At 42.1% G+C, this 27,271-nt stretch overlaps 1 pseudogene and 2 gene segments (V, D, J or C); 1 reads left to right on the plus strand and 2 right to left on the minus strand.

Moving 5' to 3' along the window:
- Positions 1-10,101, minus strand: part of LOC134317445 (Ig kappa chain V-III region MOPC 63-like) — a 68,933-nt gene extending 58,832 nt beyond the window's left edge. The window contains 2 exon segments of the V gene segment in view: positions 9,361-9,658; positions 9,765-10,101. Coding sequence covers positions 9,361-9,658; positions 9,765-9,816 — 350 coding nt within the window.
- Positions 1-12,091, plus strand: part of LOC134317855 (Ig kappa chain V-III region MOPC 63-like) — an 89,862-nt gene extending 77,771 nt beyond the window's left edge. Inside the window, 2 exon segments of the V gene segment in view lie at positions 10,073-10,107; positions 11,624-12,091. Of these exon segments, the coding sequence occupies positions 10,073-10,107; positions 11,624-11,943 (355 nt within the window).
- LOC134316941 (zinc finger protein 850-like) overlaps positions 1-27,271 on the minus strand; it is a 1,214,164-nt pseudogene that overhangs the window by 202,451 nt on the left and 984,442 nt on the right.

The raw sequence follows: 27,271 nt of genomic DNA on the forward strand, positions 1-27,271 counted from the left end.
AATCAGACAGCGGAGCACCTTCAGTAACAGACTCATTCAGCTCCGCTGTAAGAAGGAATGATACAGGAAATCGTTTGTACTAACAGCGATCTCACTGTAGAACTCATCCCCACTGTGCCAGGACATCATCTCTCACCGAGTTAATACCAGACTTATGAAGCATGATCTGTCACTCTGTTTATATCATTGCACATCTCTGGACATTTAATGACAAGACACTTTTGTAATTTTTTTATTATATTACATATTGCATACATATTTATTTCTACCAACATTGTACTGCAATACTTACTTATTATTTCTTATGCACATTTAGCCTATTTAATTAATAATTTTTAACTGAGTCTTTTATTTACTTAATACTTTTTTTTGTATTGTACCTTGAGCTGTTGTAATACTTGACTTTCCCTCTGGGATGAATAAAGTGATCTGTCTGTCTGTCTATCTATCTAATCAACAATCCGCAACAACAACATCCCCAATGTGGAAGCGGAACAGTTGCGGATGAAAGTGTCAGTCTGCTTTAGTAATGCAAAGCCATCAACATCAAACATCAGCAGGGACGAGAGGTATGCACTCAACACCTAGTAAGGACAATAAAATCATCATACTTCCAGCTGACAAGGGTAGATGTACAGTTCTGTTAAACCAGACAGACTATCATGAGAAAGTTGTGATGTTACTTATGAGCTGCTAAAACAAGATCCTGGTAGTGGCTACAAGAAAAAAGTGATAGATTGTCTGAAAGTTTTAGAACAGAATGTTATTGACAGAGCTGTGTACTACAAATTATATCCGGGGGAGGCTACACCTTGTCTGTACAACCCATTGTTTGTATGATTACCTCATGACATAACATTTCTAAGTTTCTAGCATCGATTCTCAACCCGTTGGTAGGTAGCACGGAACATCACATTCAGAACACCATGGAGTTTGTGGACAAGGTGAAGGGCGTCAACGTGGAGACGAAAGAAACAATAGTCTTGTATAATAATAATAATAATAATACATTTTATTTATATAGCGCTTTTCAAGATACTCAAAGACGCTTTACATAAGACAAATAATCAAAACAAATACATACACCATACAAATCATAGTACAAAATCAAAATAGTACATCAACATCAAGAATAATTAAGATAAAAACAAAGAGAGCAGCATAAGACAGTTCATTAAAAATTAGCTAAATTATGAGAGAGAACAACAAATATAGAACAATTTCTTAAAATTAGACAGAAACAGGACAGATTTACATGCAATCAGGAAACTGAAAACTTTACAAGTTTTAGGATCTAGGACTTCACATTTCTGTCGTGATCTAAGTATAAAAACTATTAAAAAGAATAGCAAAAATAAAAGCATTTATTTCGTGTTGTTACAAGTTAAATGCCATATTGAATAGATGAGTTTTGAGAAGTGACTTGAATTTGGACAGGTCAGGACAATCTCGTAGGTGTTTGGGGAGAGCATTCCATAAAGATGGAGCAGCTATGGAAAAGGCCCTGTCACCCCAGGTCCGGTGCTTGGTCCTAGAGGGTATGGACAGTAGGTTAGCCTCAGAAGAGCGAAGGCTACGGGAGGGAATGTGCTGATGGAGCAGGTCGGTGAGGTAGGATGGGGCCTGATTATGGAGAGCTTTGTGAGTGAATAGAAGAATTTTGAATTGAATGCGTTGAGCAACGGGAAGCCAATGAAGTTTTTGTAGAACAGGTGTAATATGATCACGGGAGCGAGTATGAGTAAGGAGGCGAGCAGCTGAATTCTGGATATACTGAAGTTTTTTTAGGATTTTGTTAGATGTACCATAAAGGATACTATTGCAATAATCAATTCTGGATGTAATAAAAGCATGAATCAAGGTTTCGGCGGCAGAAAAGGAGAGTGATGGACGTAGACGTGCTATGTTTTTTAGATGAAAGAAAGCAGTTTTGGTGATGTGATTTACATGGCGGTCAAAAGAGAGGTTGCTATCAAAAATTACACCAAGATTTCGGATGTTAGAAGACGGAGACAAAGTGTCATTATCAATGGTAATTTGAAAATTTTTTGTGGTTTTTGCCAGGGTTGTAGGACCTACGATGATCATATCTGATTTTTCACAGTTTAATTTGAGGAAATTAGCTTTCATCCACAATTTCATTTCAGTGATGCAATTTGTCAGAGTGGAGTGAAGTTCAGTATTAATGGATTTGGAGGAGATGTAAAGCTGAATATCATCAGCATAACAGTGGAAATGTAAACCATGCCGACGTATGATGTCACCAAGGGGGAGCATATAAAGAATAAACAAAAGGGGACCTAACACTGAGCCTTGGGGAACGCCTTGGGACAGTGGAGCAATGGCAGAACTACAATTGTTGATATTAACAAACTGTTGTCTGTTTACGAGATATGACCTTAACCACAAAAGGGCAGTACCAGTGATGTTGACAGAGGATTCAAGGCGGGACAGAAGAATGGAGTGATTAATGGTGTCAAAAGCTGCAGTAAGATCAAGGAGGACGAGAATATTAATTTGTCCAGAGTCTGAGGAAAGAAGAAGGTCATTTGTGACTTTGAGGAGGGCTGACTCAGTGCTGTGCTGGGGGCGGAAACCAGACTGAAATGATTCAAATAGATTATTGGAATTTAGGTGATCTTTGAGCTGTGAGGCAACAACACGTTCCAGTATTTTCGACAGAAATGGAAGATTGGAAATGGGCCGAAAGTTACTCATAATGTTAGAGTCAAGTCCAGGTTTTTTAAGTATGGGAGTAACAGCAGCCAATTTGAGTGATTGAGGGACTGAGCCAGAACTAAGAGAGGAATTGATTATCTCTGTGATAAGTGATGAGATAACTGGAAAACAACCCTTAACAAGTTTTGATGGAGCAGGATCCAAAACACAAGTGGAGCTTCGCATCCCTGTTAAGATCTCAGATAGGTCCAAAAGAGACACAGGTGAGAACTGAGACAGAGGCTGGGTAATAAATTGAGATGAGATAGGCGGAGAAACAGAGATGACAGGGGAAACTGTCAGAAAATTGTGGATATTCTCAACTTTTGTTTGAAAAAATGAGAGGTAAGAGTTACACTTGTCAACTGTAAAGGAATTGGTAGTATTGTCAACTGGTTTGAGAAGTTTATTTATTGTGGAAAAGAGAGTCTTAGGATTTGTTGATCCAGCATGTATGAGTTCGGAATAGTAAGTGGATCGGGCTGCCGTAAGAGCGTCTTTGTAATGTTGAAGATAATCAGAATAAATCTGATAATGTACTGTTAGACCGGTTTTCTTATAAAGTCTTTCAAGCTGGCGTTTACGGGATTTCATTTGGTGAAGCTCAATTGTGTACCATGGTGCAGAATGACTAAATGAAACAAATTTGGTTCTCAAAGGAGCCAGCTCATCAAGACATGAGGCGAGTATGTCATTATAGTAATCGACAAGGTCAGATGAATTACTAGACAGTACAGGACAGACAGACATCTTTTTAACAAGAGAATCTGAGAAAGCAGAGGGAGAGATATATTGAAGATTCCTGAAGGATATTTTACGTTTAGCTCTAGTGATGGGCCTAGTGACCTCAATGTCCATGATGATTGTCAAATGATCAGAGACAGTAAGGTCATGGCTGGATGATGTTACATCCCTCTTCACGTGCATTCCGGTTGCTGAGGCAGTGGAGGTGGTCTTTAAGAAGTTGACCCCAGGTGACCCCTTCCTGAGCAAGAGGACCACCCTTACCACTGACCAAGTGAGCTCACTCCTAGAACTGTGTCTTCAGTCCACCTACTTCTCATACAGAGGACAGTTCTACAAACAGAAACATGGGTGTGCTATGGGGTCCCCCGTCTCACCTATTGTTGCAAACCTGTACATGAAGGAAGTGGAAAAGAAGGCACTAATGTCCTACTAAAGGACACCACCAAGTCATCGGTTCAGATATGTGGACGACACCTGGATTAAAATAAAATCCAATGAAGTACCATATTTCACGGACCACATCAAATCAGTGGACAAACACTCCAAGTTCACAAGGGAGGATGCAAGTAACAACAGTTTAGCCTTCTTAGACTGTGAAATTGCTATTCAAGATGGGGGACAGTTGAAAGTAAATGTGTACCGCAAACCGACACACACGGACCAGTACTTAAGGTTTGACTCCCATCATCCATTGGAGCACAAACTAGGAGTCATTAGGATGCTGCACCACCAAGCAAACAGCATTTCCACTAACACTACTGCCAAAGAGAGAAATCTCATATTAAGAAGGCTCTGGGTGAATGCGGTTATCCCAACTGGGCATTCAAAGCTGGAAAAATTACCAAAAACTAGCCGATCTAAGAGAGAAGGAGGACAACTGCAGTCTAAGTGCAAACCAGTGGTGATTCCATTTGAGTCTGTTACATCGCTCACCATCTTACAACGCCAGGATTGCAGCTTTACCTCAAATTATATGTGAAAGGCACACGTCACTCAGCTATGTAGGATTCTCCAGCATCTCTTCAACCAGAGTCTCTAAAAGACCTGCCAGTCTGATCGCCCTATTACTGTAGTAACATGAGAGCACCACAGGGAACTGTGCTCTCCCCTTTCCTCCTCATCCTGTGTTAGTAGAATTCAGGAGGAAGATGATCACGATCAGTCCTGTTAAAATCATGGGTCAGAACGTTGAGCTGGTGGACCACTTACAGCTACTTGGACTGGAAGGCCAACACGGAGGCTTTGTACAAAAAGTGGGTGAGCAGACTCTACTTTCTGAGAAAGCTCAGGTTCTTTACTGTGTGCAGAAGGTTGTTGACTATCTTTTACCAGTCTGTTATTACAGAAGCAGCGGTGTGTTGGGAAGGCAGCATCAGGGCGAGAGATGCAAGAAAACTCAAACAAACAAACATAACCACACTAAACAACTCATCACACCCCCTCCATGACCTGCTAGTCAGACAGCAGAGCACTATCAGTTACATGTTTATATATGATTTCACTACTCTGCTGTGTGTATAATTTGTGTCGTGTATATTTGTATCATTTTTAATGATTTGTAAACGTTTTATTAATTCTTTTAGTCAGGGTTGGTGGTGGAATGTTGATACAGTATATTTGTGATGGTTGTCCAAGTGTGAGGTACTGTGAAAGCATCCAGTTCTGATTTGGTTCACTATGTTAGAGCCATGACATTAAAACAGGTTTAACTTTGTACTTTTGTAAGAGGTGAAATGATGCTGATAATGTTCATTCTTTCCAAATACGTTAATCTCTATCAGTTTTTCTGTCAGAGATGATAAAGGTGGAACTTTTAATAGTTGAAATCACCATTTAAAATAATCCCAAAAAATTAAACTATACACAGTAGGTCCAGCTTGATTTTTTATAATAATCCACATAGGATTGAGGATCAGTGAAGATCAGATGATGTTCATGCTGCAACTGCTGACTTTAAATCTTAACATTTTTTATGTGGTTGTAATCTTGAAACTGAAGAGGCCAGGATAGTTCAGGACTAACTATGTGTTTGGGATCGTTGTCTTACTGAAAAATCTAATCAAAGTTCAGTTTCACCAGAAGGTAGAAAATTTTTTGGTCTTTCTGTGAAGTTCCTACTAGCAGGAATAGAATCCACTCCACATCACTGATCCACCTCTATGTTTCTCTGTGCTGCATCATTCAACTGAATAAAGTCATTTAAAGCTTTTCTTTGTGGTTGAATATTTTTAATTGCATTTGTACATACACGATGTAAAGTCAAGTGTGAATATTGGCCTGTTAAAATAAGAAATCAGAAAAATTCCTTACTAACGTGTGCTAGATCTTTGCTTCTACTAGACACAATTTCTTACAACTAAAACTTCATTCATTATTTTGTGTTATATTATATAATCAGATCATCTTTACCACCTGTTAAAATGTGCTCATTTGGTGAAAAGCTCTTGTAATATCCAATTGAAATTCTGAAAAATCTCTAAAAAAATCTTTAGACCCATAAAAAAATTTATTACTCTAAACTCCATTGTTTAAAAACAAACACAAACTCAAGATGGCCTTCAGAGCACTGTATACAATGTTTTAGTAAAGCTAAATGGGTAATTATTTTTACACCAATAATAAATATCGGATTACAATATACTGCGACTGAATCACAGCCGTGATGTTATTCGCGATAACACTCGCTCTCGTGTTCTATTGCTTAAGAAACAGATTGTGTGATTATGCAACACTTCACAAATATGAAAAAATACAGCTGATAATGTAAGATTTAGTTTTTAACAGTTGTGCTTCAGATTCACATCTGAGCAAAACCTCCTAACTACTAACTCTGTAGAGGCCAAAACTAACACCATAAACCAGCTTCTGAGAGAGAAAAAAATCTGATGTTTAAAACTAAATTAAATAAATCATATTCTTTTTCTGTTTTTTATTATTATTATTTTTGTTTCTTTTTTTAATGTGGTTGTAAATTGTAGCAGCTCCTCAATTCACCAGCAGGTCACAAACCAACTGAAGCAAACAGCACATGGAGATAAAGTCGTTTCTACTAGATGAGCTCCAGCTGCTGATTGTTAGCTGTAATAAGGTGAAGTTCAATCCTATTGGTTTGGTATGAAGGTGCACCAATCAATGCAGGAGTTACCACCTCCAGACCCGCCCCCAATCCCAACCAAAGCCAGCAGCTCTGTTCAAAATGTCCTACTGCCCCAGTATATACTGCATACTAATCCTATAGTAGTGTGTACTATAGTATGCAGTATGATTAAACTGAACCATCTTCTGGTTTACTGCTTCATCTTGGAACTTGCTGTCAGTTCAATTCTCTTTTAAGGGCTCTTCTAAACTCAAGTCCTCTCAGTGTTAGAGCTTCTGTTGGTAATATGATGATGCTAAAATTGTTGAGACCTGGGTTCAATTCTCACCTCTTGATGGAGGTACTTCTGCAATGCAAAAGGTGGATTGACTAAGTAAGTAAATGTGTCTGTGTATACCAGCTGTACACCACTGTGACCCTGATCAGGATGAAGTGGTTGTTATTATGTTAATAATAATAAAGCTTGTATTTAGGAGCAGTAGTGAGTGAGTGAGGTGTTTCCTGTACAGAGTGAATGATTGTACTGTATCACATCCTCCCCCTCAGCACCTGCAGTCGGTCCCAGCTGCAGCAGTGCAGTTACTGTACACTTCCACTCACCCAGGTTTTTGTACCACCATATAACACTGTGTGTAGATGTTAGTACTACTGATATAATGGTAACTCTGACAGTAATAATCTCCTGCATCTCCAGTCTCAATTCTACTGATGGTCAGAGTGAAGTCAGATCCAGATCCACTGCCACTGAAACGATCTGGAATACCTGATTCTCTGCTGTTAGCACCATAAATCAGGAGTTTAGGAGCTTCTCCAGGTTTCTGCTGATACCAGTATAAATACTGACCCAACATATTTGAGTAAACACTAGAACTGGTTTTACAGCTGATGGTGACTGAAGCTCCTGGATCAACATGTTTTACTGCAGGACTCTGAGTCACAGTCACCTGACCTCTGGATCCTGAAAACAATAAGAAGAATAAAGACGTTCACTACATGAAGAACCATGTGGAGTTTGAAGTTCATCTAGTGGATCTTCTCCACATGGCAGAGCCTCCTCACCAGTAGAACATAAAGCATCGTGTTACCTTGAGTGCAGAGAGCCAGTGTGCAGATGAAGATGGAGATGAAGGTCATGGTTGATGTGGGTGAAGATGCTGGTCAGCAGCTCTCAGTCATGAAGTGTTGAACTCACAGAGCTTTAAACACTGACAGAGCACTGAAGCATGTAGTGTGTGTGTGTGTGTGTGTGTGTGTGTGTGTGTGTGTGTGTGTGTGTGTGTGTGTGTGTGTGTGTGTGTGTGTAGAATCACTGTAGTGGAACAGTGTGAATGTGTCACTCAGAGATGCAATACTGCCACCTTATGGTGAAAGAACAATCAGCTGCTACATATGGAAGTATCTCCTGTACTGTCTCTTATTCTCCCTTTATTTACTATAGTAATTGTGACCTGCACTCATGTACTCAGTATTTAGGAGGGGTGTCCACATAATTTAAAATACTCCATATTATCTAAATAAAGACAGATGATAGTTTGATATAAAAGTTGTAATAAATGATCGGAAAGAGTTACAAGGTTTAGCTGAACTGAGCTGGAACTGAGATGCTGGTCTGTGGAACAAACAGACCATTTTAACCATCAACAGCAGAAACTGGAACCAGTCAGTATTTCATCTTAAATATTCTGTAGAATCCTCATGATCATCTGATCATCAGCTCTCATTTTATATTGGTGAGAACTGGTTATGTTTAAAACCACATCAAATGATGATCAGCTTTTATTTTCAGAGTACAGAGAGTGTAGATGAAGATCCTCCTCCTCCTCCTCATATCCACTATTAGGTGAATCTACCATATGTTCACTTTGTAGGTATACTGTTACTGACTGTAGCTCATCTGTAATTCTGCACAGTGTTACATGTTCAGTGATTTATGGGGTAGAAAGGAATCGATTCAATCATGAAACGACCAATCAGGAGAATTGATCTAAGTGATGAATCGTTCTCAGCACATTTTATTGTTTGTATGAACTGATACTTGAATTGATCAGACCGAACACTATATGACCAAAAGTATGTGGACACCCCTCCTAATTATTAGGTTCATGTGTTTCAGCCACACTCATTGCAAACAGGTGTATAAAACCAGTTATATAAATTATATGCTTATAGCTGTGTGGCAACAGTTTAGGGAAGGCCTCTTCCTGTCTCAGCATGACTGTGTCCCTGTGCACAAAGCAAGTTCCATAAAGACGTGATATGATAAGGAACTCTAGTGTCCTGATCTAAACCCTATTGAACACCTTTGGACTGAATTGAAACATCAGTTGTGAGGCAGGTTTTCATGTCCAGCATCAGAACCTGACGTCTTGTGTTAAGTGGGGGAGGGTTTTTTGGGAACATGAATTTCGACTGGGATGTCAAACAAACACATGGTCAGGTGTCCACATACTTTTGGCGCTATAGTGTATTTTACACTCACTTTAATTACATCTATCTGAATGTACATAACATGTCATGATGGTTTCATTCATATCATCTCTTCTAGCACTGCTGCTTCATCTCAAACCTTCATTCTACTAGTGAGATGTTCCATGTGCTGATGAGAATCCCTGTTCCACAGTGAGGAGAACACCACAAAGAGAGGAACATGCTCAGTACTGTAGTGCTTTGTAGATGATGATGTTCAGTGGAGTGCAGCTTTATCAGCTCTGCAGATGTTCTCAGATCAGTGTGTGTTTCAGAGAACTTCCTCTACAGCTGAGGGAGGTTTTTGTACCAGTAAATAACACTGTGTGGTGGGAGAGCTTTGATACTGCTGACAGTAATAATCTCCTGCATCTTCAGCCTGGACTCCAGTGATTTTCAGAGTAAATTCTGTACCAGATCCACTTCCAGTAAAACGTCCAGGAATCCCAGACTGACGAGTAGTTGCACTATAGATCAGAAGTTTAGGAGCTTCTCCAGGTTTCTGCTGGTACCAGTGTAGGTAGCTGCTGCTAACGCTCTGACTGGCTCTGCAGTTGATGGTAACAGTTTGTCCTGGAGAAACCGAGTGAGATCCTGGAGTCTGAGTCATGATGATTTCTCCAAACGACTCTAAAGAGAAGAAGAGAGAAAAGTTGAAGGTGATAAAGAGACGGTGATGGTGAGCGCTGATGTTGGAGGACTGATATGAAGATAGTAAATAAACAGTGAATCTCACGTTGAGTGAGGAGGCCGAGTGTATTCAGCAGTAGAATCAGAACCTTCATCATTGTGCTGCGTCTCAGTGAGTCTGAAAGTCCTGAACCCAGTCTGATCAGAACTACAGCTCTTATAGTGTGTGTGTGTGTGTGTGTGTGTGTGTGTGTGTGTGTGTGAGTGTGTGTGTGTGTGTGTGTGTGTGTGTGTGTGTGTGTGTGAGTGTGTGTGTGTGTGTGTGTGTGTGTGTGTGTGTGTGTGTGTGTGGAATCACTGGAGTGGAACAGAGGTTTTTGTACGACGGCTTCATTGGAATGTATCACTGTGCTACACTTTTGGTGGAGGAACCAAACTCATTGTAAAAAGTAAGTAGTTTTATTTCTTCCAAATAAAAAATATTTTAATTAATAATAATACATATACGGTAAGTAATATTTAGTAATTGTTTATGTCTATTGACTGCTGAATGTTAAAGATTGATTAAATGCGTAGGTGTTTTTGATGGTAAATATAAAGCTGGTCTCTGTGTGTCTGGTTAAACAATAAATATTTCTGTAATCAGCTGCAGTCATGTTAAAAAGTTAGGACACCCCATGAACATATTTAAACATATGAACATTTGAGCTTCATGTGAACAGTACTGCGAGATTGAGGTTATATAAGTAAATAAAAAAAAAAAAAAAAAAAAAATACTTTTAAACACAAAAATGGAAATTGATTGTGAGGAAAAAGTTGGGACAACCTATGCCCTAATAGCTGTTTATTTCCCCCTTTGGCTGAAATAACCTGAGTTAGACCTTTCTTATGACCATCTACCGTCTCTGACATCGACTGGGAGAAAGTTTTTCTCTCTCCTCCATGCAGAATGTCTTCAGCTGTGTGAGGTTTGAGGGGTTTCTTGCATGCACAGCCTGTTTTAAATCCCCCCACAGCATCTCAATATGATTAAGATCCGGACTTTGACTTGGCCATTCCAGAACTCTCCATTTCTTTCTTTTGATTCATTCTTTGGTGGATTTACTGGAATGTTTTGGGTCGTTGTCATGTTGCATGATCCACCTCCGCTTCAGCTTCAGTTTTTGCACAGATGGTCTTACATTTTCCTCAAGCACCCTCTGATACAGTAAAGAATTCATTGTGGATTATATAATGGAGAGCTTGACAGACCCTGCTGCTGCAGCCCCAAACCATGACATTTCCACCTCCATACTTCACAGTTGGTATGAGGTTCTTGTGCTCAAATGCTGTGTTTGGTTTGCACCCAACATGTCTTCTAAAGGCCTCAGAGAGCTCTTTAGATCTCGCCATAGTGATACCACTCACTTCAACAATCAAGAGCAAACCAAACTAATGTCTGAGCTTTAAATAAAACTCCAGTGTTCTCTAACAATGCTCTAATCATTACAGCTGATGTGGTGACCTGATTCTAATTTTAGACATTTAAGTAGTAATAAATGTGGGGGTGTCCTAACTTTTTCCTCACAATAATATTTGTTCATTATATTTTACAGCTTGTGTTTAAAATTATTTTTTCAGTTTTATTTGTTTAATGATATAAGCTCCATCTCTCAGTACTGTTCAAATTAAGCTCAAATATCCATTTGGGGTGTCCTAACTTTTTCACATGACTGTACATCTGGATGTGCTGCAGTCAGTTGTGTTGAATGCTAAAGTAATAAGAGTTGATATTGAATATGTGCTAACAGAAGCTTGCAGATGTTTCTACTGAACTGCAGTGATGTGAGAACAGTGTGCAGCAGCACTGCATTGATGATTGAACACAGATGAAGGTTTCCAGTCTGGATGCTTAATAAGCAGTAAGGAGGAAATGATGTGGAAACGTTTCTAAATGGGACTTTTTGTTCTGTTTCTCCTGTACAGCCGGTCCCACGGTGAAGCCGTCCGTGTCTCTGCTCCCTCCCTCCTCTCTGCAGCTGTCTGAGGGATCGGCCTCGCTGCTCTGCCTGCTGTCTGGTTACTCTCCACAGGGGGCGCTGGTGAGCTGGACGGTGGACGGTACAGTGCTGCAGGACGGGGTGGTGACCGGAGCAGAAGAACTGAAAGGGGGCAGTTGGAGGCGTGGCAGCACCCTGACCCTCACCAAAGCACAGTGGGAAAAGGGGGAGGAGTTTGGCTGTAAGGTCTCTCACGGTGGTGTCGATCATCCCGTCGTATTCAGAAAGAACCAGTGTGAAGGCTAGCAGCTCCCAGATAGAACTGAACATGGAGACACTTCCACATGCTTCTACAATGGAGTTTCAGTTCTACACAATGCTGCATTTCTGTCTTTCCTCTGTTCAGTGTCCTGTTGCTCTTCCTGTAGTTTTGCTGTGCTGAAATAAAGCTTGATTTTGGACATTGTCTGGTCTTTTCTTCTAGTTCATCATCATGATGAGTGTTAGGAGAGAAGATCTTTAGCTGGAGATTCAGTGCTGTGTGTTGTGCTTCAGTGAGTTTGGATGAAGGAAGTTGATCATCTGGTGAAAGTGCTGCTCTATTCTGGGAGAAAGCAGATCACTCAGCCGTCTTCATGCAAATCTCACTTTCACCCCCATGTTCTCTCACTTTAGCTTCTACTCATTATAATTAGCTGCTTTTGGCTGGTTGGTTTTACCTCCTGAATTTATGGTGTGCAACAATTAAAGCACCAGGCCGGTATCACATACTGAACTTGAACTGACAAACAATATAAAGTCCAAGGAGCCGATCTCCAGAAAGTGTTCAATCCTAAAGTTAACTAGCTTGAGCACAATAACTTTCCCAAAGGTGAATACTGAGCCTAGTGCCACCTTAACTGGGTGTCTAAATGTTGACACAACATTTTGGGTCTATCAGATCATTGAGTCTCTCCCACGTGGGTTAAGGCACCACACGGACACGGGGAGAACATGCAAACTCCACATAGAAAGGACCCGGACCGCCCCGCCTGGAGATCGAACCCAGGACCTTCTTGCTGTGAGGCGACAGTGCTACCCACTTAGCCACCGTGCCACCCTATGAATTTAATGTAAAATTATTTATAATTAATTCATTTATTAATGGGGCGGCACGGTGGCTCGGTGGGTAGCAATTACTAGAACAGGTGTCACGGAGCTGTGTGACTGAAACTGTGTTTCCGATGTAGTGTCATGGATCTTATTTTCTTTCTATTTTTTTGAACATTAAGAACATGTGGAATATCTCTAGGTTAGCTTTTAAACCTACAATCATAGTAGTGTGTGCTAAAGCTATCAAACATATTTGATACTATTAATATCCAAACATATTTTGATACTAAGAGTGAACTTGTATCAGAGTGTATCCAGGATTAACTAGAAAATAAGTATTACCATTAAATGTTTCCAGATGAGCTATATGAAGACGGTCTTTTGGAAGATGTATCTATAGCGCCATCTAGTGGCCATTAGTAATTTACTCTTTTGGTGAGATCTGGGAAGCTTAAATTCGGTCACACCCTTTTTTATCCTGCCACCTTAAAACAAGCCACATCTAAGTTTTTTTTATTATTATTTTATTATTTTAATTAAAAAAAAAAAGATCCATTGGTCAATTATCCTCCAACTATAATAGCTTTTCTGGTCACTCACAGTCAGTGTTCACTAACCGTATACCCAACCGGAACCAGAGGTTCCCAGTGGACTGAATTAAGTCAAACCAGACCTAAACAGATGTCCAAATTTTGATATAATGACTCGGGCCTCTAACTGATTGTTGAGTTCTCCCACGTGAGTTAAAGCATCCTGTGGTCACTACTAGCTGTACTAGCAATCGGCAGAACAGGTGTCACAGGACTGTGCGACTGAAACAGAATTTCTGGGCAAGTTACAGTGGTGATTTCTTAAGTGAGACGACCCTTATAAATTTGGAGAATACGTGCCCACAATTCCTAGTAAATAAAAGGAGCATACCGTACCCCTAATTGTTATTGGAATCAAAACCCTAGTCCCCAACATTCACTGATTGGGCTAACCAAATATATCCTACCATGGTTTAAACATACACTTATAGCTACGAGGTTTCAGCAGACCACCTTCAGAGTTAATTCAGGATATCAAAATGGCTGACGACTTCCAGTCAGATTTCCTCAGTGGAGGAGGTTCTTACAGGGATATAGAGACAGTTCTTGCAGACATGACAAACTCCTTGGTCCCTGAATATATGAAAGTCAAACCCTGAGGCACTTGAGTCATTACTGGACAGTTGTATAGCGGTGTATTCACAGAGAGATCGTAAGGACAAAGACTTAGCTAAAATCCTGGGAAAAATGACCATCATGTTGGTCACCCAGGCCCAACGCCGTTCCAGAGACCTAAAGCAGGTGAAAGCTGAATGCGTGACTCACGAGCAGAATCACACAGTAGAGGGTTTGAACGTGCACTCACTAGAACTAGTCAGGAATTGGCTGCATCCCAGGAAGGGAATGCAGATCTTGAAGGTGAGATAGGTGTGGTTAAGGGAAGGAACCAGGAACTGGTACAGCAAGTTGCAAGTGCTGAGGGACTGCTTGAGCAGGCCTAGTCTAGAATAGAACACCTTAAGGAACAACAGGCCAGTTTTGACAGGGAGTTGGTGGAAACCAAGGCAGAATTAACAACTTCCCAACATCAGCGATTAAAGGCAGAGCGCAAGTTGACCGAGGCAGAGGAAGAGTTGTGGGACACCCGGTGATCACATAGATTCCTCTCAAAGAAAACTTCCGATGGTACGGCCGAACCACATTACTCACTTACTCTAGGGCAAATGGGACTGAGAGGGTGGAAAGATGCCTTTTAAAACGAGGGGAAACAGGAACCAACTCCTAGAGGTTCTCAAAAGGACGGCGTTGTGCGTCCTCCTCTACTGGTCAATCCTGAGCCTTCCCATACTGGTTGGGCCAACAAGGCTCGTCCAAGCCCGGCTACAGAAACTTCTCCTCAAAGGAGTGACCCAACCCCTGGCCTCTACCATGCCCAGGATCACACCGATCGGGACTTAGACAAAATCGCATGCAACATAGCCCGATTTGAGCCAAAACATGATGGATCCAGTGACGTAAACGCCTATCTTAGGGATATTGATTACAGTGGACGATAGGATTTATTTGATCAAGGTAACCTCAGAGAAGTCAGTAGTTTTATCAAGCCATTTATCAATCATTTACGAGGTGCCCGTTTGACTATGCAAACTCACCAGCAGAGTTCAACATCTTCCTTAACAAGGCATGTCATTTTACATTACATTTACATTTTCAGCATTTAGCAGACACTTTTATCCAAAGCGACTTACACAATGAGCAACTAAGGGTTGAGGGCCTTGCTCAGGGACCCAACAGTGGCAACTTGGTGGTGGTGGGGCTTGAACCGGCAACCTTCTGTTTACTAGTCCAGTACCTTAACCACAGAGCTATCACTGGCTATTTTGGCTGTGGTTTTTAGCGTGGTGCAATGGCGGTCAGGGATGGATTTTAGAGTTGCTTAAATATGCAGATTTGCAACAATTAGCCAAAAAAGGCTGTTAAGTTGCTGAGAGCAGTAAAGAAGCATTTTGAACAGGAAGGCTCTGAGAATGCACCTTCTACCCGGCAACGTCCCGCATCATCCCCAACACCCGGACCACCTTCACCACAACAGAAGCAGTCAGCCAAGCAGTCAGCCAAGCGTCCAGCACTGAAGTCCGCACTCTTCAAACCTACTATCTTAACCAAGAAAATCATCAGGTTTTTATCGGGGCACTCTGGATAATGAGCACAAACGTTCTTTGTTGAAGCCTCCAGCTCGGATGTCCAGAACACCTGGTACAGGAATTAATCCATTTATCTTCAGTGGCTCTGATACCCCAGGGACCAACAAGAAGAAAACATTTGACTTAAAGGTAAGCTGAAGCCTTTTCCAACTCAAACTACTGCACCAGATAAAACGCAAATGGTTCATCAGAATAACTATAAACAGCACCAAGTGCAGACAAGAGAGGTCCAGATGCTCGTGAACGGGGTACGCTTATACAGTGTATCACAAAAGTGAGTACACCCCTCACATTTCTGCAGATATTTAAGTATATCTTTTCATGGGACAACACTGACAAAATGACACTTTGACACAATGAAAAGTAGTCTGTGTGCAGCTTATATAACAGTGTAAATTTATTCTTCCCTCAAAATAACTCAATATACAGCCATTAATGTCTAAACCACCGGCAACGAAAGTGAGTACACCCCTAAGAGACTACACCCCTAAATGTCCAAATTGAGCACTGCTTGTCATTTTCCCTCCAAAATGTCATGTGACTCATTAGTGTTACTAGGTCTCAGGTGTGCATAGGGAGCAGGTGTGTTCAATTTAGTAGTACAGCTCTCACACTCTCTCACTTGTTGCGCTACATGAAAATGGCCAAGGCTACAAGAAGATTGCCAACACCCTGAAACTGAGCTGCAGCACAGTGGCCAAGATCATGCAGCGTTTTATAAGAGCAGGGTCCACTCAGAACAGACCTCGCGTTGGTCGTCCAAAGAAGCTGAGTGCACGTGCTCAGCGTCATGTCCAACTGCTGTCTTTGAAAGATAGGCGCAGGAGTGCTGTCAGCATTGCTGCAGAGATTGAAAAGGTGGGGGGGGTCAGCCTGTCAGTGCTCAGACCATACGCCGCACAGTACATCAAATTGGTCTGCGTGGCTGTCACCCCAGAAGGAAGCCTCTTCTGAAGTCTCTACACAAGAAAGCCTGCAAACAGTTTGCTGAAGACATGTCAACAAAGGACATGGATTACTGGAACCATGTCCTATGGTCTGATGAGACCAAGATTAATTTGTTTGGTTTAGATGGTCTCAAGCATGTGTGGCGGCAATCAGGTGAGGAGTACAAAGATAAGTGTGTCATGCCTACAGTCAAGCATGGTGGTGAGAATGCCATGGTCTGGGGCTGCATGAGTGCAGCAGGTGTTGGGGAGTTACATTTCATTGAGAGACACATGAACTCCAATATGTACTGTGAAATACTGAAGCAGAGCATGATCCCCTCCCTCCGGAAACTGGGTCGCAGGGCAGTGTTCCAGCATGATAATGACCCCAAACACACCTCTAAGATGACCACTGCTTTATTGAAGAGGCTGAGGGTAAAGGTGATGGACTGGCCAAGCATGTCTCCAGACCTAAACCCAATAGAACATCTTTGGGGCATCCTCAAGCGGAAGGTGGAGGAGCGCAAAGTCTCGAATATCCGCCAGCTCCGTGATGTCGTCATGGAGGAGTGGAAAAGCATTCCAGTGGCAACCTGTGAAGCTCTGGTAAACTCCATGCCCAGGAGAGTTAAGGCAGTTCTGGGAAATAATGGTGGCCACACAAAATATTGACACTTCAGGAACTTTCACTAAGGGGTGTACTCACTTTTGTTGCCAGTGGTTTAGACATTAATGGCTGTATATTGAGTTATTTTGAGGGAAGAATAAATTTACACTGTTATATAAGCTGCACACAGACTACTTTTCATTGTGTCAAAGTGTCATTTTGTCAGTGTTGTCCCATGAAAAGATATACTTAAATATCTGCAGAAATGTGAGGGGTGTACTCACTTTTGTGATACACTGTATATGTGGATGATGTGTTGATGCGAAACCATACTCTAGACACCCACCTGGAAGAGTTAGACCATGTGCTTGGCCAACTTACGGTGGCTGGAGCCAAGATCTCTCTCTCTAAAGGCCAGTGGTGTAAAACCAAGGTGAACTACGTGGGTCTTCTTGTGGGTACGGATGGGGTACAACCGCAAGTGGGTCGCATACAGGGTGTATCTAACATTAAGGCACCCACTAACATCTCTGAACTCCACAGTTTCCTGGGAGTTTGTAATTACTCCCACAGATTTATCAAAAGCTATGCAGAATTAGCCAAGCCATTATATGACTTGCTAAAAAAAGAATTTCCCGTTTACTTGGTTACCACCCCAAGAACGAGCCATGCAAGCTCTGAAGGACAAGCTGTGCACTGCACCTTGTCTCGTGTACCCAGACCATATCTAGAGGCTGGATTTTCAAAACACAGCATGAGTGCTGGTCTGTATCGACGCCATGACCAAGACAAACGAGTAGTAGCATATGCCAGCAAAACCTTGACAGCTCCAGAGCTCAAATACACAAACAGTGAAAAAGCATTGTTAGCCTCTGTGTGGGCTGTCAAACACTTTTCTAACTACAGGGGTTGGACAAAATAACTGAAACACCTGGTGTTAGACCACAATAATTTATTAGTATGGTGTAGGGCCTCCTTTTGCGGCCAATACAGCGTCAATTCGTCTTGGAAATGACATATACAAGTCCTGCACAGTGGTCAGAGGGATTTTAAGCCATTCTTCTTGCAGGATAGTGGCTAGGTCACTACGTGATGCTGGTGGAGGAAAACGTTTCCTGACTCGCTTCTCCAAAACACCCCAAAGTGGCTCAATAATATTTAGATCTGGTGACTGTGCAGGCCATGGGAGATGTTCAACTTCACTTTCATGTTCATCAAACCAATCTTTCACCAGTCTTGCTGTCTGTATTGGTGCATTGTCATCCTGATACACGGCACCGCCATTGGATGCACATGGTCCTCCAGAATGGTTCGGTAGTCCTTGGCAGTGACGCGCCCATCTAGCACAAGTATTGGGCCAAGGGAATGCCATGATATGGCAGCCCAAACCATCACTGATCCACCCCCATGCTTCACTCTGGGCATGCAACAGTCTGGGTGGTACGCTTCTTTGGGGCTTCTCCACACCGTAACTCTCCCGGATGTGGGGAAAACAGTAAAGGTGGACTCATCTGGTCACAGATGCGCCAGCAAGACGTGCACCAACAATTTGTCCTCTTTTGAACTCTGGTATGTCACCCATAATGTTGTGTGCATTGCAATATTTTGAGCAAAACTGTGCTCTTACCCTGCTAATTGAACCTTCACACTCTGCTCTTACTGGTGCAATGTGCAATTAATGAAGATTGGCCACCAGACTGGTCCAATTTAGCCATGAAACCTCCCACACTAAAATGACAGGTGTTTCAGTTATTTTGTCCAACCCCTGTACATCGCTGGTCAGAAAGTGATTGTGGAAACCCACCATCAACCAGTGACTTTCCTCACCAGCCAGTGAATTAGAGAGGGCACGGTAACCAATGCCCATGTGGCATCCTGGTTGATGGCTCTGCAGAGCTTTGATGTGGAGGTTCGGTGTGCCCTGAATCTAAAGTCCCACCTAAGCACAGGTCTAGAAGCTTGTCAATGTTGCCATGATGACGTCCCAGCGGACGCGAAGCCGGTCGCACAAAAACCCCAACTGGTACAGGCTAACCATAAATACTTTGATCAAAACAGTTGCGAGGGCATGATCACAGCTTATGTGGATGGTTGTTCATTCCACCATGAAAAAACTCAGTTGTGGGCAGGCGTAGGTGTAGTGTGGCTCAATGACAAACCCTATGAACCAAAGATGTTTAACTTGGGACCTCAATCTTCGCAGTATGCAAATCTTCATTTGGCTTTAGAAAAGGGGATCATAACATTAGTGATCTGCACAGATTTCAACTATGCACGTCTTAGGTTTACTTGCCACCTAGCTGTTTGGAAGGGCAATGGGTTCACAACTTCAAACAAGAAACCTGTTAAGCATAGAGAACTCTTCATGGCTTGTGAACACATAGTGGACATGAATTATATGCTGGTATACTGGAAGAAAGAGAAAGGGCACTCCAAGATCCCAGAGCAGGACAAGGATCTTAATAGCCTTGCTGACCACTGGGCTAAAGTGGGAGCTGAAAAAGGCACTCCGTGGACACTCGACCATGCCCGCCCTCCTGGCCCACCCAGCCCCTACTGTTTCTGCTGTTACACGGGCACGGGCAGCCTCAGCCAGCTGCCCGGTTCCCGAGACACTCGCACTTGCCCCAGCTTTATCGGATTCGGACCTGGTCAAACTTCAGGACCGAGACCCTGCCATTCACAGAATGTGGCTTTACATGTCCGATCGGTTAAAAAACACTATCGCAGAGGACGAGCTTAGCTCCATTCCGGTATGTCATCAAGCGCCTACTTGTTCATGGTAGATCCAAGATGGCGGCGCGTTAACACGCAGCGGCCGCTCTGGGGTCGAAAAACTGTGTTTTTTTGTTGTTTTCAGGAAAAGTTTGTAAGTTTGTTTAGGACAGTTTTGTTTATAAACATATGGAAACCACTTTTGACTTAGTTTACAACCGCCAGACACTGCTACAATTGAGAAAACAGTCAGAAACCAACCTGCAAGATGATCTGCTGCGAACTCTGCATGAACTCTGCCTACTTTGCGAACCAGGCCTGCAGTCCTCGGTGTTACCTGAAGCAGGTGACCGGGGGAGGGGGCGCCGCAAGCGGTGCTCGAGGAAGCAGAGGCGTGGAAAGCGAGCCGGGGTCCGTGCTAGGCTAAAAGCTAACCCAAGCCGGCCGGCTCTACCATCGTTATTCCTCGCAAATGCATGCTCTCTGGAGAATAAACTTGACTATCAGACTTCAGCGAACTACCCAATGTGAGTACAGGGACAGTTGTGTTTTAATTTTCACTGAAACACGGCTGCTTAGCGACAACATTCCAGACAGTGCCATTCAGCTAGACGGGCTAGCATCGTATCGCGCCGATAGAAATGCAGCTCAGTCCGGTAAAACACGAGGAGCAGGCGTTTGTGTTTACATTAACACCGAATGGTGCAAGGACTCTGTGCTTGTTGTGGCGTACTGTTCTCCGATGGTGGAATTTGCTATTGTTAGATGCAGACCTTTTTATTTACCACGGGAATTCACCAGCATGCTTATTGTCGCGGTGTATCTTCCGCCCAGCGCGAACGCTAAGGAAGCATTGAGCGAACTTTACAGAGCCATCAGCGAACTGCAGAACACTCATCCAGACGGACTGTTTATTATCGCTGGGGATTTTAATCATGCAAATCTCAAGTCTGTTCTCCCTAAATTCCATCAGCATGTGGACTTTGCTACGAGAGGAGCGAACACACTGGATAATGTTTACACGAACATTGCCGGTGCGTACCGGGCGGAGCCCCGCCCCCACCTCGGATACTCAGACCACATCTCTGTAATGCTAATTCCAGCATACAGAGCACTCGTCAGGCGCTCCAGACCTGTACAGAAACAGGTGAAAACCTGGCCAGAAGGATCCATCTCTGCTCTTCAGGACTGTTTTGAGTGCACTGACTGGGACATGTTTAGGGAGGCTGCAACATACGGCGATTACACTGATCTAGAGGAGTACATGACTTCAGTGACCTGCTACATCAGCAAATGCATTGAGGACGTCACTACCACTAGAACCATCACTTCCAGACCCAACCAGAAGCCGTGGATGGCTCCAGAGGTGCGTACACTGCTGAGGGCCCGAGACTCTGCTTTTAAAGCAGGTGATCAGCCGGCTCTGAGAACAGCGAGAGCCAGACTGTCCCGGGCAATCCGAGAAGCAAAGCGCTCACACGGACAGAACATCCACAGCCACTTCCAGAACAGCGGTGACACACGGCGCTTGTGGCAGGGCATCCAGGCCATGACCAACTACAGGACGACTCCACCCGTCTGTGACAGTGATGCCTCCCTTCCAGATGCGCTGAATGACTTCTACGCTCGGTTCGAGGCACAGAACAACATGTTGGCGAGGAAGATGATCCCACCTTGTGACGACCAGGTGCTTCGTCTCACCACAGCGGACGTGAGGAGAACTCTGCACAGAGTCAACCCACGGAAAGCTTCTGGACCAGACAACATTCCTGGCCGAGTGCTCAAAGGATGTGCAGACCAGCTGGCAGATGTATTCACTGACATCTTCAACATCTCCCTGAGCAGCGCCATCGTTCCAACGTGCCTCAAGACGACCACCATCGTACCCATGCCAAAGAAGTCATCTGTGTCATGCTTCAATGACTATCGTCCCGTAGCACTCACGCCTATCCTCATGAAGTGCTTCGAGAAACTAGTCATGAGGCATATTAAGACACTACTGCCTCCCACCATAGACCCACTGCAGTTTGTGTACCGTCCTAACCGCTCAACGGACGACGCCATATCCACTACACTTCACCTGGCTTCTACACACCTGGACAGAAAGAACACTTACGTCAGGATACTGTTCATAGACTTTAGCTCAGCATTCAACACCATCATTCCTCAGCATCTAATTGGAAAGCTGAGCACGCTGGGCCTGAACACCTCTCTCTGCAACTGGATCCTGGATTTCTTGACTGAGAGACCTCAGTCCGTCCGGATCGGTAAGAACACCTCCAGCACCACCACACTGAGCACCGGCGCTCCCCAAGGCTGTGTGCTCAGTCCACTGCCGTTTACTCTGCTTATGCACGACTGTACAGCAATGCACAGCTCGAATTCCATCGTTAAGTTTGCAGACGACACAACTGTGGTGGGACTCATCAGCAACAACGATGAGTCAGCGTACAGAGAGGAGATACAACATCTAACAGACTGGTGCCAAGTCAACAACCTGTCTCTGAACGTGGATAAAACCAAAGAGATGGTCATTGACTTTAGAAAGACACTAAGGGACCTCTCCCCACTGCACATCGACGGCTCATCTGTTGAGATCGTCAAGAGCACCAAATTTCTCGGTGTTCATCTGAAGGAGAATCTCACCTGGACACTCAACACCAGTTCTATCACCAAGAAAGCCCAGCAGCATCTCTACTTTTTGAGAAGACAGGAAAGCTCATCTGCCACCCCCCATTCTCACCACGTTCTACAGAGGAACAATCGAGAGCATCCTGAGTGGCTGCATCACTGTCTGGTTCGGAAATTGTACTGCGTCGGACCGCAGGACTCTCGAGCGAGTAGTGAGGACAACTGAAAAGATCATCGGGGTCGCTCTTCCATCTCTCACGGACATTTTTAACACCCGCTGCATCCGCAAAGCTCTCAGCATTGTGGACGATCCAACCCATCCATCACATGGACTTTTACTCTGCTCCCGTCTGGGAGACGATACCGCAGCATCCGGACTAACACAACCAGACTGTGTAACAGTTTTATCCCTAAAGCAATCAGACTCCTCAATTCAGTACTATAACCATTTCCTCCGGAAATTTTCTGCTGCCACACACTGAACTGTATTGACTATGTTACTTGCATTTTTTGCACACCTCCTGGAACTGCACAAGTAATTTCTGCACCTTACTTGTATTTTTGCACCTTATTTACTTTTTAGGCACCTTATCTGCATTGCCAATTTTACGCTGCTAATGTACAACATGTCACTACCTCATGAACCATTGTACCATCTATTCACCATCATGTACTAACACTTGTCTTTAGTCCTGTCTTCTAATTACTTGTTTAGATTAGGGATAATTAGGAATATCTTTTGTAGTTATTTATTATAGGATTTTTTGTATTTATTGTTGTATTTACACTGTTTTGTATTTACACTGTTTTTGTCTTGCACTTTTTGTACCGTGTTACACCGTGATCCTAGAGGAACGCTGTTTCGTTTCAATATGTACTTGTATGTAGCTGAAATGACAATAAAACCTCTCTGACTCTCTGACTGACTTTAAATTGTCACTGTGTATGAAAGGTGCTATTCAAATAAACTTACCTTGATCTTTGTGAGCTTCTACTAGATCTGATTTCTTACAACTAAAACTAAATTCATTATTTTGAGTTAATCAGATCATCTTTACAACCTGTTAAATGTGTTCATTTGTGGAAAAGCTACTGTAACATCTTCTTGAAATTCTGTTAAATCTCTCTAAAATCTTTATGTCCTCAATCATACAGGAATAAAAAATGTTATAAATGTTACTCTACCCTCCATTATTAAAAAAATAAACACAAGCCTCAAGATGGCCTTTAGAGCACTTATTTTAAATGTATATAATGTTCTAGTAAAGCTAAATGGATGGACATTTTTACACCAGTCATAAAAACACTGTTTTTTTCTGAATTATTAAACATACAGTGTATCACAAAAGTGAGTACACCCCTCACATTTCTGCAGATATTTAAGTATATCTTTTCATGGGACAACACTGACAAAATGACACTTTGACACAATGAAAAGTAGTCTGTGTGCAGCTTATATAACAGTGTAAATTTATTCTTGCCTCAAAATAACTCAATATACAGCCATTAATGTCTAAACCACCGGCAACAAAAGTGAGTACACCCCTTAGTGAAAGTTCCTGAAGTGTCAATATTTTGTGTGGCCACCATTATTTCCCAGAACTGCCTTAACTCTCCTGGGCATGGAGTTTACCAGAGCTTCACAGGTTGCCACTGGAATGCTTTTCCACTCCTCCATGACGACATCACGGAGCTGGCGGATATTCGAGACTTTGCGCTCCTCCACCTTCCGCTTGAGGATGCCCCAAAGATGTTCTATTGGGTTTAGGTCTGGAGACATGCTTGGCCAGTCCATCACCTTTACCCTCAGCCTCTTCAATAAAGCAGTGGTCGTCTTAGAGGTGTGTTTGGGGTCATTATCGTGCTGGAACACTGCCCTGCGACCCAGTTTCCGGAGGGAGGGGATCATGCTCTGCTTCAGTATTTCACAGTACATATTGGAGTTCATGTGTCCCTCAATGAAATGTAACTCCCCAACACCTGCTGCACTCATGCAGCCCCAGACCATGGCATTCCCACCACCATGCTTGACTGTAGGCATGACACACTTATCTTTGTACTCCTCACCTGATTGCCGCCACACATGCTTGAGACCATCTGAACAAAACAAATTAATCTTGGTCTCATCAGACCATAGGACATGGTTCCAGTAATCCATGTCCTTTGTTGACATGTCTTCAGCAAACTGTTTGCGGGCTTTCTTGTGTAGAGACTTCAGAAGAGGCTTCCTTCTGGGGTGACAGCCATGCAGACCAATTTGATGTAGTGTGCGGCGTATGGTCTGAGCACTGACAGGCTGACCCCCCACCTTTTCAATCTCTGCAGCAATGCTGACAGCACTCCTGCGCCTATCTTTCAAAGACAGCAGTTGGATATGACGCTGAGCACGTGCACTCAGCTTCTTTGGACGACCAACGTGAGGTCTGTTCTGAGTGGACCCTGCTCTTTTAAAACGCTGTATGATCTTGGCCACTGTGCTGCAGCTCAGTTTCAGGGTGTTGGCAATCTTCTTGTAGCCTTGGCCATCTTCATGTAGCGCAACAATTCGTCTTTTAAGATCCTCAGAGAGTTCTTTGCCATGAGGTGCCATGTTGGAACTTTCAGTGACCAGTATGAGAGAGTGTGAGCGCTGTACTACTAAATTGAACACACCTGCTCCCTATGCACACCCGAGACCTAGTAACACTAGCGAGTCACATGACATTTTGGAGGGAAAATGACAAGCAGTGCTCAATTTGGACATTTAGGGGTGTAGTCTCTTAGGGGTGTACTCACTTTTGTTGCCAGTGGTTTAGACATTAATGGCTGTATATTGAGTTATTTTGAGGGAAGAATAAATTTACACTGTTATATAAGCTGCACACAGACTACTTTTCATTGTGTCAAAGTGTCATTTTGTCAGTGTTGTCCCATGAAAAGATATACTTAAATATCTGCAGAAATGTGAGGGGTGTACTCACTTTTGTGATACACTGTAGCTAGCATTACTAGCATTGCTGTTGTTAGCAGGTGTAATGTGTTAGGAAGAAGAAGATTGTGTGATTTTGCAACACTTCACATATATGAAAGAACACTGCAAAAAAAGATTTTTTGACTCAGTAAATAGAGTGAAGATTTTTAAAGTACTTTATACAAGAATATTCTAGTACAGTCTTGCTACTTAAGAATTTCACATATAATTTAGTGTGTTACTTGGTGTTTCTTTGTAACTATTTGTCATCAAATACATTAGTAAATTTTATTCTAAATACCAAGTAAAATTAACTATGTTTTTTATTCATTGGATTGAAGCAAAGCAAAATTGAAAGCTTCTAGTAAATATTACTATACGTTCCACGCATGCGCATTGCCTGGCAAGTTCGGACATGTTTCATGGAGTGCAAAACGAGCTGATGATTTTTGAATTTTCTCTTCTCGAAGTTTTTCGGTTGTTAAGGACATACTTTGGCCAAAGGGGACTATTTTATGGCAAGTTGTAATTTTTTAAGAAATAATATTACCGTGCCAGTTAATATTATAAATATTTAAAAAGTCGTTTAACTTTCTACACTATTGACTCCAAATTAGCATCCATTAGCATGGCAGATTTAATGTTATGTAGTTACATTAATCATGATCACTTGTTCCGTTTAATGTACGTGGGCTTAAAACGTTGGTTCTAAAATAGTTCTTTTGTCTCATGATTATGAAAGCCCATTTTGCTACTTAAAAATAAATCTGTCTGAGGCTGTAGTCCTGGGTCTTTCAAATACAAATGTGCATTATTAGGCGACCTGTGAGCAAACCTTGAGAAAGTAAAATTGAATTATAATATGTAACATAACATTCTGAGGTCTACATAAACGTTACTAACTTATAATGTTATTTTTTTAATCTTTGTCTTAGGTGAAAGATGAGTTCAGTAGGATAACTACACCTGGAGCAAGGGTTTCTCTTGCACTTTTACTTTTTATTTTTTACTGCAAGTTTTCAGAAAAAATGTTTGAGAGATTGATATAATTTATTTTGTCCTTACACTTTTATAGTTTGTTTTCCATTCACAGTTTTAAATTTTGTGTAGCGAGTGAGACTTTAGAAAACACGCTGTTTGAAAGACATTTTGTCCAACTGAACTGTAAGTGAAAATGCATTTCCATTAATCGAGCAAAACAAATAAAAAAGTTTGACAAAAAATGTCTGTCTGTTATCGTGGCTTTTAATGTGTTTAATTGAATAATGTAAAATTATTTAGCATTTTAATAATATATAGCATTTTATAAGCCATGTTTTAATATAGTGCTGCATTGTTTGAGTAAAATCTACTAAGATAGAGCTATTAAAATATACTTGAAGCAGTGTGTAGCAAAGTACATTTTACTGAAGAATTTCTAGTAAAATCCAGATAGAATTGTGAGTAACTTTTACTTGATTATATGGTCTGTTAAATTTACTAGCAGTTTGTACGTGGAAAAACTTTCCTAAGTTTTTTTAAGTAAATCTTACTCCACATTTTTTGCAGTGAATAGAGCTGATAATGTAAGATTTAGTTTTTAGCAGTTGTGCCTCAGCTCAAACACAACCAGTAAAACCAGTACACACAATAATTAAGCAAATGGTGGAGAACATACTGAACCTCATTATTTACTCTCATGAGATTTTAGGCTCAGAATAATCAGCACTAAATCTATAAAGATTCATGTTATTTACATCTGAGCAAAACCTCCAAACTGCTAACTCTGTAGAGACCAAAACTAACATCATAAACCAGCTTCTGAGAGATAAAACAAAATGAAACGTTCAAAACTAAAAAATAAATCATATTTTATTTTTTATTATTTTTATTTAATTTAATGTGGTTGTAACTTGTAGCTCCTCAATTCACCAGCGAGTCACAAACCAAATGAATGGAACAGCACATGGAGATAAAGTAGTTTCTACTAGATGAGC

The sequence above is a fragment of the Trichomycterus rosablanca genome, chromosome 1 (genome assembly GCF_030014385.1).
Source record: "Trichomycterus rosablanca isolate fTriRos1 chromosome 1, fTriRos1.hap1, whole genome shotgun sequence".
NCBI classification, from domain to species: domain Eukaryota; kingdom Metazoa; phylum Chordata; class Actinopteri; order Siluriformes; family Trichomycteridae; genus Trichomycterus; species Trichomycterus rosablanca.